We start from the raw sequence: 14,951 nt of genomic DNA, 5'->3' as shown, positions 1-14,951 counted from the left end.
AAGAAGAAGAGAAATCCTATTCCTCTTCTTCAGGGCACAAATGTGTTTATTTGCTGTATAAACGCCAGTGGTTTAGACATACCTTACCATCTCTCTCTGTCTCTCTCTCTCTCTCTCTCTTTTCTGTAGTGTTGATGAGGGGGAGGGACGCATGAGGGAAAAGGAGGGAACGATCCAGTTTAAACTAGTTCCGTACAATGCGCTCGGAATGCGCCTTTATTCAGACGATGAGTGTACTGGGACTGATGGACAGTAAATGCACGCTGATGCATCACTGATATACCAGATCTAGGTTTATCGTGCAGTTATTTATGAGTTTGATGTACAATGCGATGCAGAGTTAATTCCCCGTATCGTATGTGCGCGTTTGGATATGCCATGTGGCGCATCGGACAATTTAGCCCATACATGCCATAGCTTACTGTTTCACACTGTGATCCGGGCTGGATTCCCAGTATAGAAGTACGCTAGTGTGCACGTCTGCTTAATGTTTAATGTGCGGAAGCCGTCCACGAGGAGACACGGGAACCCCGTGCTGGAGTCTTCACGAGGAGAAAAGGGCGGGTTTGGGTGGTGAACAAAAAATGGGAGGCACTGCAGTGCAGCAAAACCAAGCCGTCCTCCCCTCACACACACACACACACACACACACACACACACATAGGACTATACACACACAACCCGCACACAGGCGCGCGACGGCGAGACGCAGAGTCACATCAAAGCATGCTCTGGATTTAAACCCCACTCTCAGTTCAGTACAGAGCGCGCGCATCACCAAACAAACCTTCCCAAATGATCTCTCTAAGCGTTTAAACAGCGCCCAGTGTGCACCACAAACACGTCTCCAAATAACGCAACCAACACACTAAGACTAAAAGCGTCTGTATGTGATCATATGGAAGAGGAAGAGAACACATCCTGCGTTTACACCCCCCCCCCAACACAAGCACCCTAGGTGAAAGCACCCCACCTCTCACACATAGACTAAATGTTATATATATATAGTCTCTCTCTCTCTCTCTCTCTCTATATATATATACTTATCTATATCTATCTATATCTATACGTATATATTTATCTATATCTCTATCTATATATAACTATATATGTACATATTTATCTATCTATCTATCTATCTATCTATCTATCTATCTATATATACACACACACACACACACACACACACACACACACACGTGTGGAATTTCGCCCACATACTCTGGCAGAAATATATATATATTTTTTTGCAAACCCATCAAGACACAGCTCCTTTGAGTGTGTTCCTCCTATAGGCGCCATGTGTCAGTGGAGCAGTAGGAGGCCACGCCCACCCCGGAACCTGAATGCGCCGGCACATCCCGCTATAAAGAGCGCGTGAGCGACACCGGCATCTCTTTGGTCGTAAGAGAGCTCAGGGTTTACTGCGCCACGTTTGTCTTTTTTTTGTTTCCTTCCACATAAAAAAAGAAGCGCACCCATCATCCATTCTTCTTCTTCTTATTATTATTTCGTGTTTATTTAAAAAAAAAAATATAATAATAAAAAAGAATACATTTCTCCCCGAGTTCAGTTTCTCCGAGGCCACTTGCATGCATTGTTCGTCTCCCAAAATGGTTTGCGAGACTAAAATAGTTGCGGACGACCCCGACGCCATAGCTGGGAACAAAAAAGATTCTCTGATCGTTTCCTCTTCGCAGATGTGGACCTCGGCTTCCGACTCGTTTGAGCGGAAAGACGCGAGACGGGAGCAGGTTTTAATCCGAGACTTCGAGCGCGCGGACACCGCGGAGGTGCGCCGCATCTTCAATGAAGGCATCATGGAGCGGATACCCAACACGGCCTTCCGCGGTCTTAAACACCAACCACACACTCAGTTTATTTACGCTGTGCTTACAGGTAAGACGAGTCATGGAGACAGCCGGGGGACTTGTTCAATTACATACATCATTTCTTTATTATTAGAGTTTTTTTAAAGCAAAGATCAGACGTGTGTATAAAATGCGGCTGAGTGTGAGCGACGTCGGGTATCACTACACAAAGAAGTCGGTGGAGGAGCAGCGTGGAGGGGGGGGGGGGGTGTGAGAGAGAGAGAGAGGGGGGGCGGTGAGAGAGAGAGAGAGGGGGGGAGTGGGAGAGAGAAGCAGAGGGAGATAGAGAGAGGGAGAGGCAGAGAGAGGAGGGGGAGACAGGGAGAGAGGGGGGGGGAGGGAGACAGAGAGAGGGAGAGAGAAAGAGAGAGGGAGAGAGAAAGAGAGAGAGAGAGAGAGAGAGAGAATGAATGATTGATTGTTGCTGCTGCAGTGGAAGAGTATATAGTTACTGCGTGGGCGATCCATTCTCCTAGATGTCCTTACCATTTTATTATTATCATTTTTATAATCTCATAATTCTCTTAACACTTGTTTTTCCCCCCCCCCCACTGAATCCGATATTGCAATCTGAGAAATACTGGAGAAATCAAATCAAGCGTGGGTCCAAATTAACCTACATGCCTTATTTATATAGGGCAAACTGTGTTTCCGTTAGATTCCTCCTCTCCAAACACCCCCCGCCCCCCCACGCGCGTGCGCGTGCGCACACACACACTCACACACTCACTCTCTCTCATTCCTCAAGCCTTCTAAACGGGTTCTTTGAGAAACCTGTTCTATAAAAACACTCAGAGATACACTCCGTCACCGGCGTGGTAGATGTGATCTATTGTACCCTTAGTGTGGATCTTTTACTTGGAAAGGTGCATGTATACTCTCAGGGGGGGAAAAAAGGTGCTAAACTGCACCATTTCTCATCACTGGAGAGTGGTATCCTCAAGCTTAGACCTTTTCTACTGTTTACCTAGAAAGGTGCACGTGGCATACCTTTAAAGCTAAAGCTAATTACAGGAACAAGCTGAGGTACCCTTTTCCTGAGGGTGTAAATAAGTTACCTTTCTAAAGTAATACTCTGAAAGTAAGTATTAAATAAAGTATTGTGCCAGTTTAAGGTACACTATTGGTCCTTTGTGTATCTTAAATGCTTTTTAAACGTAAACTACTTTCACATTACCATGTAATATATAATAAAATAAAATAAAAAAAAAAGCTGTACCCTTATGGATCCCATCCCAGTGACGAGGAAAGTTATAGTTTAATACTTTTTTCCCGTTGAACCTGTCAGGGTCTTTCCACAGAGACAGTGTGATAGATGGAGACAAATTACACACAACCCCCTAATCCCCCCAATAAACATATTCTTGGGCTTTAAGTTGAAAGATGAACTGCTCAGATCTGTTCTTCTCAAGAACTGCAGGTATCTGTTGAACATTCAGTGTGTGTGTGTGTGTGTGTTTGCAATACTGTGTGGGTCTTTTTGGCGAGTCAGGAGGGTGGGAGTTGCACCGGCAGAGCGAACCAGTATAAAAACACAACCTTCTCAAAGCAGATTCTGCTCTCCTGAAGGCATGTCCACACAGCACAGCTCCGTATAGTCTCCTCTAGTGTGTGTTGTGTTGTCACTGCTGAGTAAGGCAGCATGCGGTTTGGGTTGTAGTTGTGTAGTACGGTGCACTGTGTGTGTTCCCGGGGGCGCCCTCGTGTGTTCATACCATACACAAATACAGCTGCACCAACACGGGTTCAGATGTTCCACCCATGGAAATCGCATTAGTACTGCTGGAATAGCATTAAACCCCCCCTCCCCCCCACTGTTTCATCTCTGTAGTCAGGACACCTGTTTTAATACTGATAAAAATATGGACTTTCCTGTTGTGTCTTTTTTTGTGTGTGTGTATGTCTCTCTCCTCTTCCAGAAATCAAACTTTGTGGTTCTCTTTTCTGACAGGTGACGTTTATTTTTCTTCCATTTCTCCATAGTAATGTGCTTTGTTATGACCAAGTCCGTCATGCTGACATGCTGCACACCTTTCATTCTATTGGGAGCACGCTATTACTATAGCAGAAAAGTCATCCTCAACTACTTGGACTGCGCACTCCACACAGATATGGCTGATATCGAGTCATACTACATGAAGCCCACAGGTAAGCGGGAGCTCAGAAAACAAGTAGAGATTGTCAACAAGTAATAGTGTGTGGAACTCGCTGGGTGTTTTACGATAGATTAGTGTCTAACACAATAATTACACTAATAACGCCATATTAGTAGCCGAGCGTTGTAAAAAGCGAAAGTTTTTACTATCACCGTGGACCTATCTGTACCTGCTTAGGACTCCAAACATTTATATTCAGTATCTGCATTTAAACTGGACATTTTTTTTTCTTTTTGAAAGGACTGTTTTAAAATGCCTGCGACATTTTCTAATGAATTTAACTGGTTCTATTTCCCAAAGTATAAACTACTGACCTGATTTAATCTACCACAACTGTGACCAGCCAGTTACTAAGGATGAATGAGTAAATGCTGTAAATGCATTCTCGAATATCTGACTGCTTGGCTTCCTATCTGACCACTGGCCTGCATGAACGCAAAAACCCTCCACCATGTGACATTGTTGTTGCATCCTGCAGGATCCCAGTCCTGATGCACATCCCTAATCTTAACCAGATCCCACTTGACACCTTACACCTGTAGAACTGCTGTATCTGTCTTGTTTAAATCCACACCGTCATTTTCCAATACGACTGAGGCATAAATTATACACGAGCCGTTACGCTCGTCCTTTGTCTTTCGACACAGTGCAGTTTTTCAGAGCTGTAACAAAAAGTGCGCAAAACTAAACTTCAAGGCCTCAACTTACAGAAATATGTCAGCAGAGATGTGAAAGAAAGTCTTTCTCCTTTGCAGTTCTGTATGGGTTAATTGTCTGAAGTGCTGCTTTAATGCAATGGACTTATTAAATATGCAGCAGTTTGGATCTGGCTCACTGCTCGTGCCTCTATTGATCGTGGGAGGAGGAAAATCGCTCAAGCACTTTTTTACTGCCGCATAGCGCCAAGCTTGACAGGACTGGTTCCTGCTCCACGTGTCTGAAAGATTCATTTCAGTGTTTTGAAGTTGTGACTATGGTTGCTAGTTTCAGACCAGAGTGAGATTAAAATTCAAGAGGAAACGTCCTGATCAAGGAAAAGTTTTAGCCTTTAATCCATATGATTGCGTAGGTAAGACGTGTTATATAAACATAATTGATTAAAAAGTGGCAGCGGTAATAATCCTAGCCTATTCTGACCGACTGGATCAGAAATGAGGGCTTTACCATCATTGCTCCTGTGCAGATCTCTGCAAGCTCATCAGTGATCGAGTGTTCTTTTCCCGATGACGTGCCACACCGTGAAATGGTGTCGATCATATTCCTTTGCGTTACAGTGATAATTACTAATCCGTACACACTACGGCTCACGAACAGCTCTGCGTTTATAACAATGTGTGTGTCAGCATAGCACGGAATCACTGGAGGCCGAGTCAGGTCGAGTAGCCCATGACATACATCATCCAGTCCCTGCACAACCTATTCAGTCGATAATCTAATCTTATCAGCATCATTTGTACGTGGACAAAGGAAATAATCTCGTTTTCCCTAAAGGCTAAGTGTTCATAACAAAAGAACGTGTGGTGGGTGTACAGGGGTTGCTTATGCAAATCAGCGGGGTTCTTTAAAGAAGTGGGTTTTTGTTTGTTTGTTTTTAGTTCCTGAATCCTTTCTATTTCTGTATGTCTACCAGTGGGAAAGTGATCACTCAAACAATACATCCCCTGCTGGGGAAATCAGCATTCACAGCTCCAGCTCCAGTCTCACACATGGCACATCAGTAGACTTCCTGCAGATGTCAACAGTGAAGTCTATAATGTCCATGCTTTTGTTCTCAGTGGTCTCTATTGACCTGGACTTGGAGTCAGTACGCCTAAATTGTAAAAAAAAAAATTGACAGCATCGATGAGATTTAGATTAGATAAATCAGCTTGGGTTCAAAGAGAAGCAGCAAAGCCGAGACTGTTGTATCTGCCTCCTTAAGTATAGCACCTGATCGTTCTCCTCAGAATATCTGCTCGGTACAGGTTTCCTATTTTAGCACAGATATAAGGAGGAAGGGAATTGAGTGTTGGGTCAGGAGATGGGGGAAGGAGTAGAGAAGAAGCTGTGAAATGGTTTTGCATACTGGCAGCATGCAGACAAAGAGATCTCCCAGGGGAACATCTCTCTCCGACTGTCTCCATCTCTCTTTGTTAATGTGGAGGCATCAGTCTCTCAATATCTTTTCTAAGATGTGGTGCAGGACTAACTGAATTATCTGTTAGGCTCAGAGAGAGAGAGAGAGAGAGAGCGAGAGAGAGAATGAGAGAGAGAGGTTCCTTTAATGTTGCAGCTTTCCATTTCTTTCCAGTTCCCTTTGATTAGCTTTACAGAGTGCTAATCTGTTGGTTCATGGGGCAGGAAGAATAATCCTGCCCAGATAATGGAAGAGTGTTTAAGAACAGAGAGTGTTGGTCTATTAAATGTAATGGAGCAATAACTGTAGGAATGAAAATCGAGTTCAAGTCAAGAATAATGAAGGATGATAATCAAATACACCAGCCATTTCTCCCATGATGCATGTAAAAAATGTTTGGTTAATCCATGCCTCAACAAACAATGAAGCCATTCTCATATCCACACAGAAGCTGAAGTTATTTGAGGCAAAAACACAATCACATTGGAGTTTTCCCAAGAGTCTTCAAAGATGTGGTGTACAAACTATAGAATTGTGCAGAATATTCTGCTTAAATCAACCCCTCAGGCAAGACAAGAAAGCACTAAAGCTGGCTACAGCTGTGGAATGCAGTTGAACCTGCCATTAGCGTTTAAAGCTGAACGAACCAGCCAGAGATTAAAGCTGAGAAAAGATAATATATTTAAAGAATAACAAGCCTAGTATAATGTAGGTTTCAAAGAATCTGCTCTTATTACTGCACCGTAATAAGCTAATACGCCTGTATGCTTTAATATATCTTTGACAGGTCGTGACCTATAGATTAGGCTCTGGATATTGGGGATTGCCTGCCCTCAAGGCTACTGTCACACACACACACACACACACACACAGGAGAAAATAGTGATTGAGAGATTGGGGTTACTTTCAGGGAGACACACAAACATTGTAGGTGTGTTCATGTGTGTGTGTGTGTGTTCAACAGGGAAAAAATTAGTGCAATAAGAGCTATAGTGCACTGATATGAATATTTTCAAAGTTTCAGTTATTGCACACATCACTTACACACCTTCTTGCACTGGAAGTGTGTGCATGTGTGATGAGATAAAGATGCAGAGGGATAGCTCACGAAGGAGGATTAGATCACGCCGTGTGTAATAGCATGGACAAATATAAGCCATTGCCATTATGGTTTAAAGTACAAATTAAGGTGTGTGTGTCTGAGCAGGTGCTAATAACGTTGATGTAGAATGGTGTATGCTTGCTTAAACAGTATGACACACCGCTGTATGTATTAGGCCATATGTAAATGTGGGGGGTTTGGTTTGACAGCGCTGACTTGGCGCTGCCGGAGCAAACTTCACAGGCTGATCCATACTAACACACACTCTGCTCCGGGGGGTGGATGGGGTTGCGAAAGACTGCAAAGCTGCAGCATGTTGCAGTATGCAGAGTGTACATTATAATATACGAATAGCAGTTAGTAAGAATATTGTGAGTGCACCCCCCCCAACACTGGTTAGAAAAACATTTTAATTTGAAAGGATGTCTTATAAGCAGCAGTGTTTATGAAATAGCTTTTGAATAGTGGCTAGCAAAGACCGAGGGCGAGTAATGCGTGAAAATATTTCAAATATTCAGAAAACCCTTTTCACATTTATTTAAAAATGCTTGACCACGAGTATGTCTCATTCTTCTTACACCCCCCCTCCCCCGATTGGTATCCGTTTCAGACTAACACTCTTCGCTCGAGTTCCTGTAAGACCTTTACTCCGTTAGTGATGTTCCAGGCCGTCTTTACTCCACATATTCCGCATGTCTTTCATGGCCTTAGTAAATGCGCACATGGTAGCAGCCCCAAATAAACACTCTGCTTGTAGATATGATTTTCCTGGCATGGATTTGTACAAAGCAGATAGCGGGCACTGCTTCAAACCTGACACATAGGCCCAAACTTTGGACTGTCTCCTTTATCACTGAGGTGACGGGCATGTTCAGTAGCTCATGTCTGGTTTAATCCCTGGGCTCTGAGATCGGTTGCTGGACACAGACATAAAAGAAGCTGCTGGGTCCCAGTGCATCTGCACGTGTAGCCTCCACTAATTTAGTCCCCTGGGACAGAGGTTCTGTCATTACACACATAATGTAGTGTGATCTCATTTGAAAAAGACAGATTACTGACAGTTTTATTGGACTTTGTTATTTCCAATAATGCTGGATTAGAATTTCACCATTTGCATCAGCTGCACTACTAGTAATGTATCTGATTATCATAATGATCTCTGCAAAGATGTTGATAGCTTGATGTTGCTGGTGAAGACTTTTTGTCTTTACACAAGCCATGTCCCTGTTATTATATCCGAGAGGTAATGTAATAAGGGATGGATAAGGGGACAGAAACCATAACAATTAGAAACATGACTCGGTCCACAGCTGAGCAAGCTTTAGAGAGGTTTAACCCTTTAGCACCAGAATCCTTTTATAGTAGCATGAGCACGACGGATAAACGTGCGAGTGACCATGAAGGACACAGGTTTCCGTTTCATTAGCAGCCGAAAACAAAACACTTGAAAAAAGGGACATCTGCATCACCTACATCACTACAAGTTGTTTGGATGGGTTTTCAAGAAAAAAGCCTCTACTCTCATCCAAAAACAAACTCAAGCGTCTTCAGTTTGCCAGACACTACTGGAACTTCAAATGGCATCGGGTTCTATGGTGAAACCAAAATAGAGCTTTTTGGCAATAAACACCAGAGGTGGTTTTAGCGCACAGAGGGGTAGCCATATTGAAAAGTATTTTTGTGAAAGTTTTGAACAAAAGGTTAAACAATAAAGACAAATTTTGACAGCCTTCTTTGCTCATATTTACCAAGGGTGCCAATATTAGTGGAGGGCACTGTACATGTTATGGTCATGTGATTTACTAATGATCCCCCTGGATCGCCACAAACCATATAAGAAGTGCTTATAATAAAGGTCAAAACAGCTGTATGTAGTACACATGGAATATTTAGCGTGAGGAGATTCACAGGTCTGTGTTTTATACAGAAATCGCTTTTACCCTGTATGAATTGATCAGGATGATTGCAGACGTCTTCCAGCTACATTACGTAACAGACATACAGTATGTCTGGAAATCTCATCCTGTCTGAATAGTACTTATGATATTTACATTTCAAAGCTCCTCATAGACGAGTACATAATACAGTCTCTTGCATGTGAAACGTCCTCCGACAGGGTTATCGAATTTTCTGATGCTACACTGTAGTGTTTTAGTAAAAACGATCATGTCAGACATACTTTGCTGCACTCAGAACTGCTTTGTCTAGCACATGTTGAGTTCTTGCGATATTTTTTTCTGCAGGTTCTTGTTTCTGGGTGGCAGTGCTGGACGGTCAGGTGGTGGGCATCGTCTCAGCACAGGGACGAGAAGAAGACAACACGGTAGAGCTGCGGCGCATGTCTGTGGACTCTCGTTTCCGTGGGAAGGGCATTGCCAAGGCGCTGGGACGACGGGTCCTAGAGTTCGCTATGCTTAACAACTACTCGGCCGTGGTTCTGGGAACGACAGCAGTCAAGATGGCCGCCCACAAGCTCTACGAATCATTGGGTTTTCAAAAGGTGGGCGAGTCCGACAACTACACTCTGCCTGGAATGAGCCGCTCGCTGATGGAAAGGCTCTTCTTCCAGATCCGCTACAGCCGCTACCGGCTACAGCTCCACGAAGAGTGAGAGAGAGTGAGAGTGAACGAAAGTATGAGCGAACGAGTGGACGTAAGAAAGCACGTGAGAGTATGAACACCGACCACAACCCTTAAATCACCTAAACCAATCCACCTCTTAAACCATATTATTATTATTTTTTAAATCACAAATGTTATTTCTACCACTATGTCTATTAATCCCTTAACCGTTATGTTTTTTTCTTTTAACATTTTACTTTAATAATTTCTTTCATGATCTTTTTACCAATATCAGCTGAACCTCACAATTAGTTTATATATACGTATATATACTACTATATATCAAAAAGGAGTAATGATAAAACCCTGATCTTAACAAGAGTAAAATGCCACACCACAAAGCAAGGCAATAGGTCGGTCAGACTCTCTTTTAAATCTGTTGTAAGGGCTGATCTGATAGCTAGCACTGACTTTTCTCAAAGATGGCAGAATGAATGGAGGGGTGTACAGAGGAAAGGAAAATGGATACAGTTACGAATCTCTTTCCAATGTCACACTACTCTGTTAAATGTACACGAATGCAGGTGTTGAACTTCATAAAATGGAAAGGCTGGTGACACTAGCAGTCAAGCAAACAATATTTACTAAAGCACAGCAAGGTTTTCTATGTCTTAAGAATCAGAAGATGGGTAAACAGTGAAGTTAGCATTAAAGTGAAATAACTCCTAGTTAATCCTGCACAGTTTAACTCTGAGTTAACTCAAGAGTGGTGGTGAATTTACTGTAAGGGAGGAGTCCTACTATACATACATATATAGTAACTGATATTTTGCCTCTAACTCTTCCTGTTTTTTTTTTTTTTTTTTTAAATTACAGACCAGTCTCTCAATCTTTCCTTTTGTGTTGCTGGAACAGATCAGATATTGCACAGATTGTATTGCTGTATAAGATCTATATTGTGTTATGTCTTAATGTTACTAAAATACCTACTTATTTAAAATCGGAATGAATTGGACCTAGATGAACGAGATATTTATTTGCAGTCAGTGAAATTTGATTTGACATCAACATAAAAAAAAAAGAACTCTCCTTACAAATGCATAATTTCCATTAAAACATTACCAAGTTTCAACAATGCAAATTGATACTGTTGCGGTATTAATAAACGTAATATGCATCTGTTATAGCTCGTTGGATCAGTCATAAACCTGAGCACAAATTTGGATTTGACAAATTGACTGCGTAAATATTCACTATACAAACCTTTATATTTTACAGAAATATGGGAATATGTAAATGTGAAACATTTGAATACATATCGATGGCAGATATAACTGAAAATCTCTCACCATATCCATTCTCCTAGGAACGTACCAGCAATGGGAGAGATACAAGCCACAACGAGCCTCATTTGTGAAATATTCTTGTATAAAGTTAAGAAACTAAATGTGATTAAAACTAAGTAACGTAGCGCAAAAAAAAAAAAACCAACAAAACGACAAAAAAAACCCAACTTGACCCTTTCCAATTTTCCTTGACTTGACTTTTACCTATCCATGAAACTGACTGCAGCCCTGGGCCAGCCCCTCCCACACCTTAACCCCACTCACTCGGCCCCCACCCCACCTCTGCATGCGCCACTGAGCCTTGTTGCGCTGCTTCTATCTCCATTCAAGCTTGTACGACCCCTAAATACCCCTCTGTGATGTTATAGCAGCAGCGCGAAACATTCAGTCAAGTAACTCAAAGATGATCGATTGATGACGGGAAGGTTAAGTGTATGACGTAAGAGATGAACCTACCGACTCGCTGCTTCGATGACATCACAGTTGCCAAAAGTAGAATGCAAAAGCAATGCAAATATGTGGCATGCCTCTGTACCTGGTTCGTACGTATGGTGCCTGCCCTGGAAATGATGTAACTCTGTTTAAAAATATGTAGAACAAGCTTCTTTTTTTAGCTGAACATATAACAATGTGTGTCTTTGTTAAAAGAAACTACTGTTTTGCATGAAACATGACTTTGAATGAAAAATGTTTAAGAAAACATGATCTATCAAATCGATGTCTTAACAGTGGAGTTCTATTTTTATTATTATTATTTACAAAAAAATTTTTTTGGGGGGGGGGGGGTTAATGTTATTTGTTTACCGTAAACATTTTCAATTTGTTTTTAACCTTTTACTACTGGGGTGATGAATATCCTGTTTACTATAAGAAGCCCAAAAAACACCCAGCTAGATGCAGCATTACATATTGTATTACAAGACTTTAAAAGAGCTTCTCACTGTAAACTCCAGGATAACTCACTTGATGAAATCGGGCGAGCTTAAATGTATAAATCACCAAATGAATGGCAGAACTGTCTGACTCATTAAAAACGAAACTATTCAAACAGACAGTATTTAAACATGGAGTGTTAGCACCGTGAGGAATTGTTTTAACTCGGACAACCGGAATAAAGAAACAAGACGGAGGAAATTGGACTAGTGTGGGATACGTAGAGAGAACTGTTGCTGATAACTTGACAAAATCCACATGAAGGAGCTACATGTAAAATTAAGCACGTAATGACGACATCCATAGGTGCTTATACAATGCAAAGTATGTTCGATCAGTGTCAGCAAATTTGGCGTTAATGCAAGTCTGGTTATTGAACTATTGAAAATCTATTTAGAAATATGTGAATGACCCAATTATAGACAGATCATTTCACTAGGTTTGGTGTACACAGTGATGTATGTGACGCTAATGAACATTACATGAAACTTGCATGTAGCTCTCTTACTAGAACGTAGTGAAAATATCGGTATGTCATTTCTATATAAAATCGGCTTGATTTTAATTTTTGAAAATTTACTTGAACGTGAATCCCACACTCACCAACACGGACAATGACGACGTTGACCCAAGTGCATATTTACTGCACACACATCAGTTTGTCAGTGAGTTAACAGTGTTTTTTTTTTCTTTCCCAGTACGTGTCTAAGGCGATGTTGGCAGATGTGGATGATTGAATGTAAAAGGCAAGCTGTAGTGTATAATTTTCTTGACAGATCCAGGCTGAAGAACACTATATACTGCTTTAATGCTGGTTTAATTTGTCAGCCATATGATAGCACATGTTTAAACGTGCAAAAGAATCCAACAACATAGCTAACGACTGCTTCATGTACAACATGGTGAAAGTCCTTAGATGTATTACTGGGCTTTGCACAAGCAAGGAAAGCCTTGCACATGCAAAAAGTTGAAAATATTGGGATGAGAATGTACGCATGCTGCTACGATTCAAGGACACAATGGCAGCTGTGACTGGACGGACGGATGAACGTTCTCAGTTGTGGAAAGCGTTTGAAAAGAAAGCTTGGGGAATTCCTAGAGTTCATTACCAGTTATAATAAGAATCGCAGGTGTTCGTTTTAAAACGCTCAAAAAGGAATCCCTACTAATTGAATCAATGAAACTTTTATGAGCGAGTAAATACCACCCCCCCCCCTCTCCCCTCCCCCCCTCCCCGTCAGCATTCAAGCGTGTCTTTTGTACATAAATATCCAGTGTCTGGAAATGACTGATAATGCAAAGCATTCAGAAGATCTGTGACCTGCATGAGAAGATGGCTGCTACAGGAATGGTCCACTTTTAAGAGGACAGGGGGGGATTTACAGTGGAAGAAAGCCTTGAGTGCTCAGTTTCCTCAGTATGGCTCCCTGGAGGGAATTTTGATACAAGTTAAGGCTGGATCCCCCTTCCTACCTCCCCTATTTACTCTTCTGGTTAAAAGCACTCTCTTGATTGTGGCTGGAGGTGCCAAGAATGCAGAAGCACTTGTAACAAATTGTATTTTTATTTTTCTGAATTGATTTTGAGGTTATATTTACTGCTTTTTTGCTAATCGCGAGTATGTACCATATGCAAATGTATGATAAAATCAAAAAAATGTATTCACGAGAAACCTTTTTTTCATAAGGCTGAATTTGCCAAAGGTGGTTTTTGCTGCATTTTATTTTGTTTCTTAACTCTTTGGAAATCATTTGGAGATCAAGCCCTCGTGCCATCTAACCGAGCAATAAAAATGCACACGTGAGAAAGAAGAAAAAAAAAAAAAAAGAAAAAGCGAGGAATTCAAAAGTGAAAATGCTGCATTCATTTTCTAGCCCTAATGCTGTATCGATGGTGAACATTACCACTGGCAGGTTGAGAGATTATGGGGCATGACTCTAAACTGATTTTTTTTCCCTGTCTTTCTATTGTGATTAATGTTTTTTTTTTCTCTCTCTCTTCTAACTGTGAAGATGAATGATGATGAACTAGTGCATATAATGTGTAGTACAGTCTGGCAGCCCATGGAAAGATGTGACCACTCGAGCCCACTGTACAGAGTGATGCTACACACCCTCTGAAAGCTGTTCCAGCCTCGAATCTCTGTTTGGTCAGCATCAAAATCTCAACAAAGTCTCTTTGAGCACTGAAAACTACAGAGAAGCGAACTTTTCAAGATCTTGAATGTTGAACAGTAGCAACATGTTAACCAAATGACAGTTTAACGTCGGAGAAGTGAATGATTTTTCTTAAGAACAAGGAATTTTTTTTTTGTTTCTTTTTAAAAGCATTTTGTTAAGTGTAAAGCTGTAAAGTGTAATTTACTGTAAATACGGATATTTTGTGATCCTTTTATAACAGAAATGATATCTTTAAATGTTTACAAAAAAACACTGACCTGCAAACTGAGACACAATTGTATTCCACAACCAACAGCACACACTAAAGTGAGAACAGCTTTCAGAGTGACGGACATCTCTTCAGTACCCAACTCATTCTGGCCTTTTGATGTTTGCAGTAAACTGTTACTGCTGTAGCAAATTGAAGATAAATTCTAGTATTTGATCAATTCCAGTCTGAACTAAATCCATTTTCAATGGCTTGAGTGGTGCTTTAAACGGTATCATGTACCTGTACTGGTTGGCAGGGAATGCTAGATAATCCTTTTTATACATCAGTGCTGGTAACCTGTGGATTTCTGTCTTTTTTTGGTCTGGGTCCTGGCTGACTGTCACTATGGAAACAAGCCCACTTAAAGCACAGCAGATAAAATTATATGCAACCACTCAAGGGAGAGGGTCAGCTGGAACATGGGGTCGGGTTTGT

General features: G+C 41.4%; 1 protein-coding gene across 1 annotated transcript; it reads left to right on the top strand.

Moving 5' to 3' along the window:
* The first annotated feature begins 1,592 nt into the window (after nt 1-1,592).
* Nucleotides 1,593-11,755, top strand: nat8l (N-acetyltransferase 8-like). The gene is made up of 3 exons (XM_053629517.1): nt 1,593-1,899; nt 3,855-4,019; nt 9,489-11,755. Exons 1-3 carry the CDS (start codon nt 1,593-1,595, stop codon nt 9,854-9,856), a joined length of 840 nt encoding a protein of 279 aa, XP_053485492.1. The 3' UTR covers nt 9,857-11,755.
* Nucleotides 11,756-14,951: the final 3,196 nt, after the last annotated feature.

Source organism: Ictalurus furcatus, chromosome 7 (assembly GCF_023375685.1).
Source record: "Ictalurus furcatus strain D&B chromosome 7, Billie_1.0, whole genome shotgun sequence".
Taxonomy (NCBI): Eukaryota; Metazoa; Chordata; class Actinopteri; order Siluriformes; family Ictaluridae; genus Ictalurus; species Ictalurus furcatus.
Note: the sequence above shows the minus strand (reverse complement) of the source record. Positions and strands in the feature narration are given on the sequence as shown.

Coding starts and splice junctions, on each gene's coding strand:
- nat8l (XM_053629517.1), top strand. CDS start 1,593: ATGCATTGTTCGTCTCCCAAAATGGTTTGCGAGACTAAAATAGTTGCG. Junction 1,900..3,854: donor TATTTACGCTGTGCTTACAG/GTAAGACGAGTC, acceptor ATTTCTCCATAG/TAATGTGCTTTGTTATGACC. Junction 4,020..9,488: donor ATACTACATGAAGCCCACAG/GTAAGCGGGAGC, acceptor TTTTTTCTGCAG/GTTCTTGTTTCTGGGTGGCA.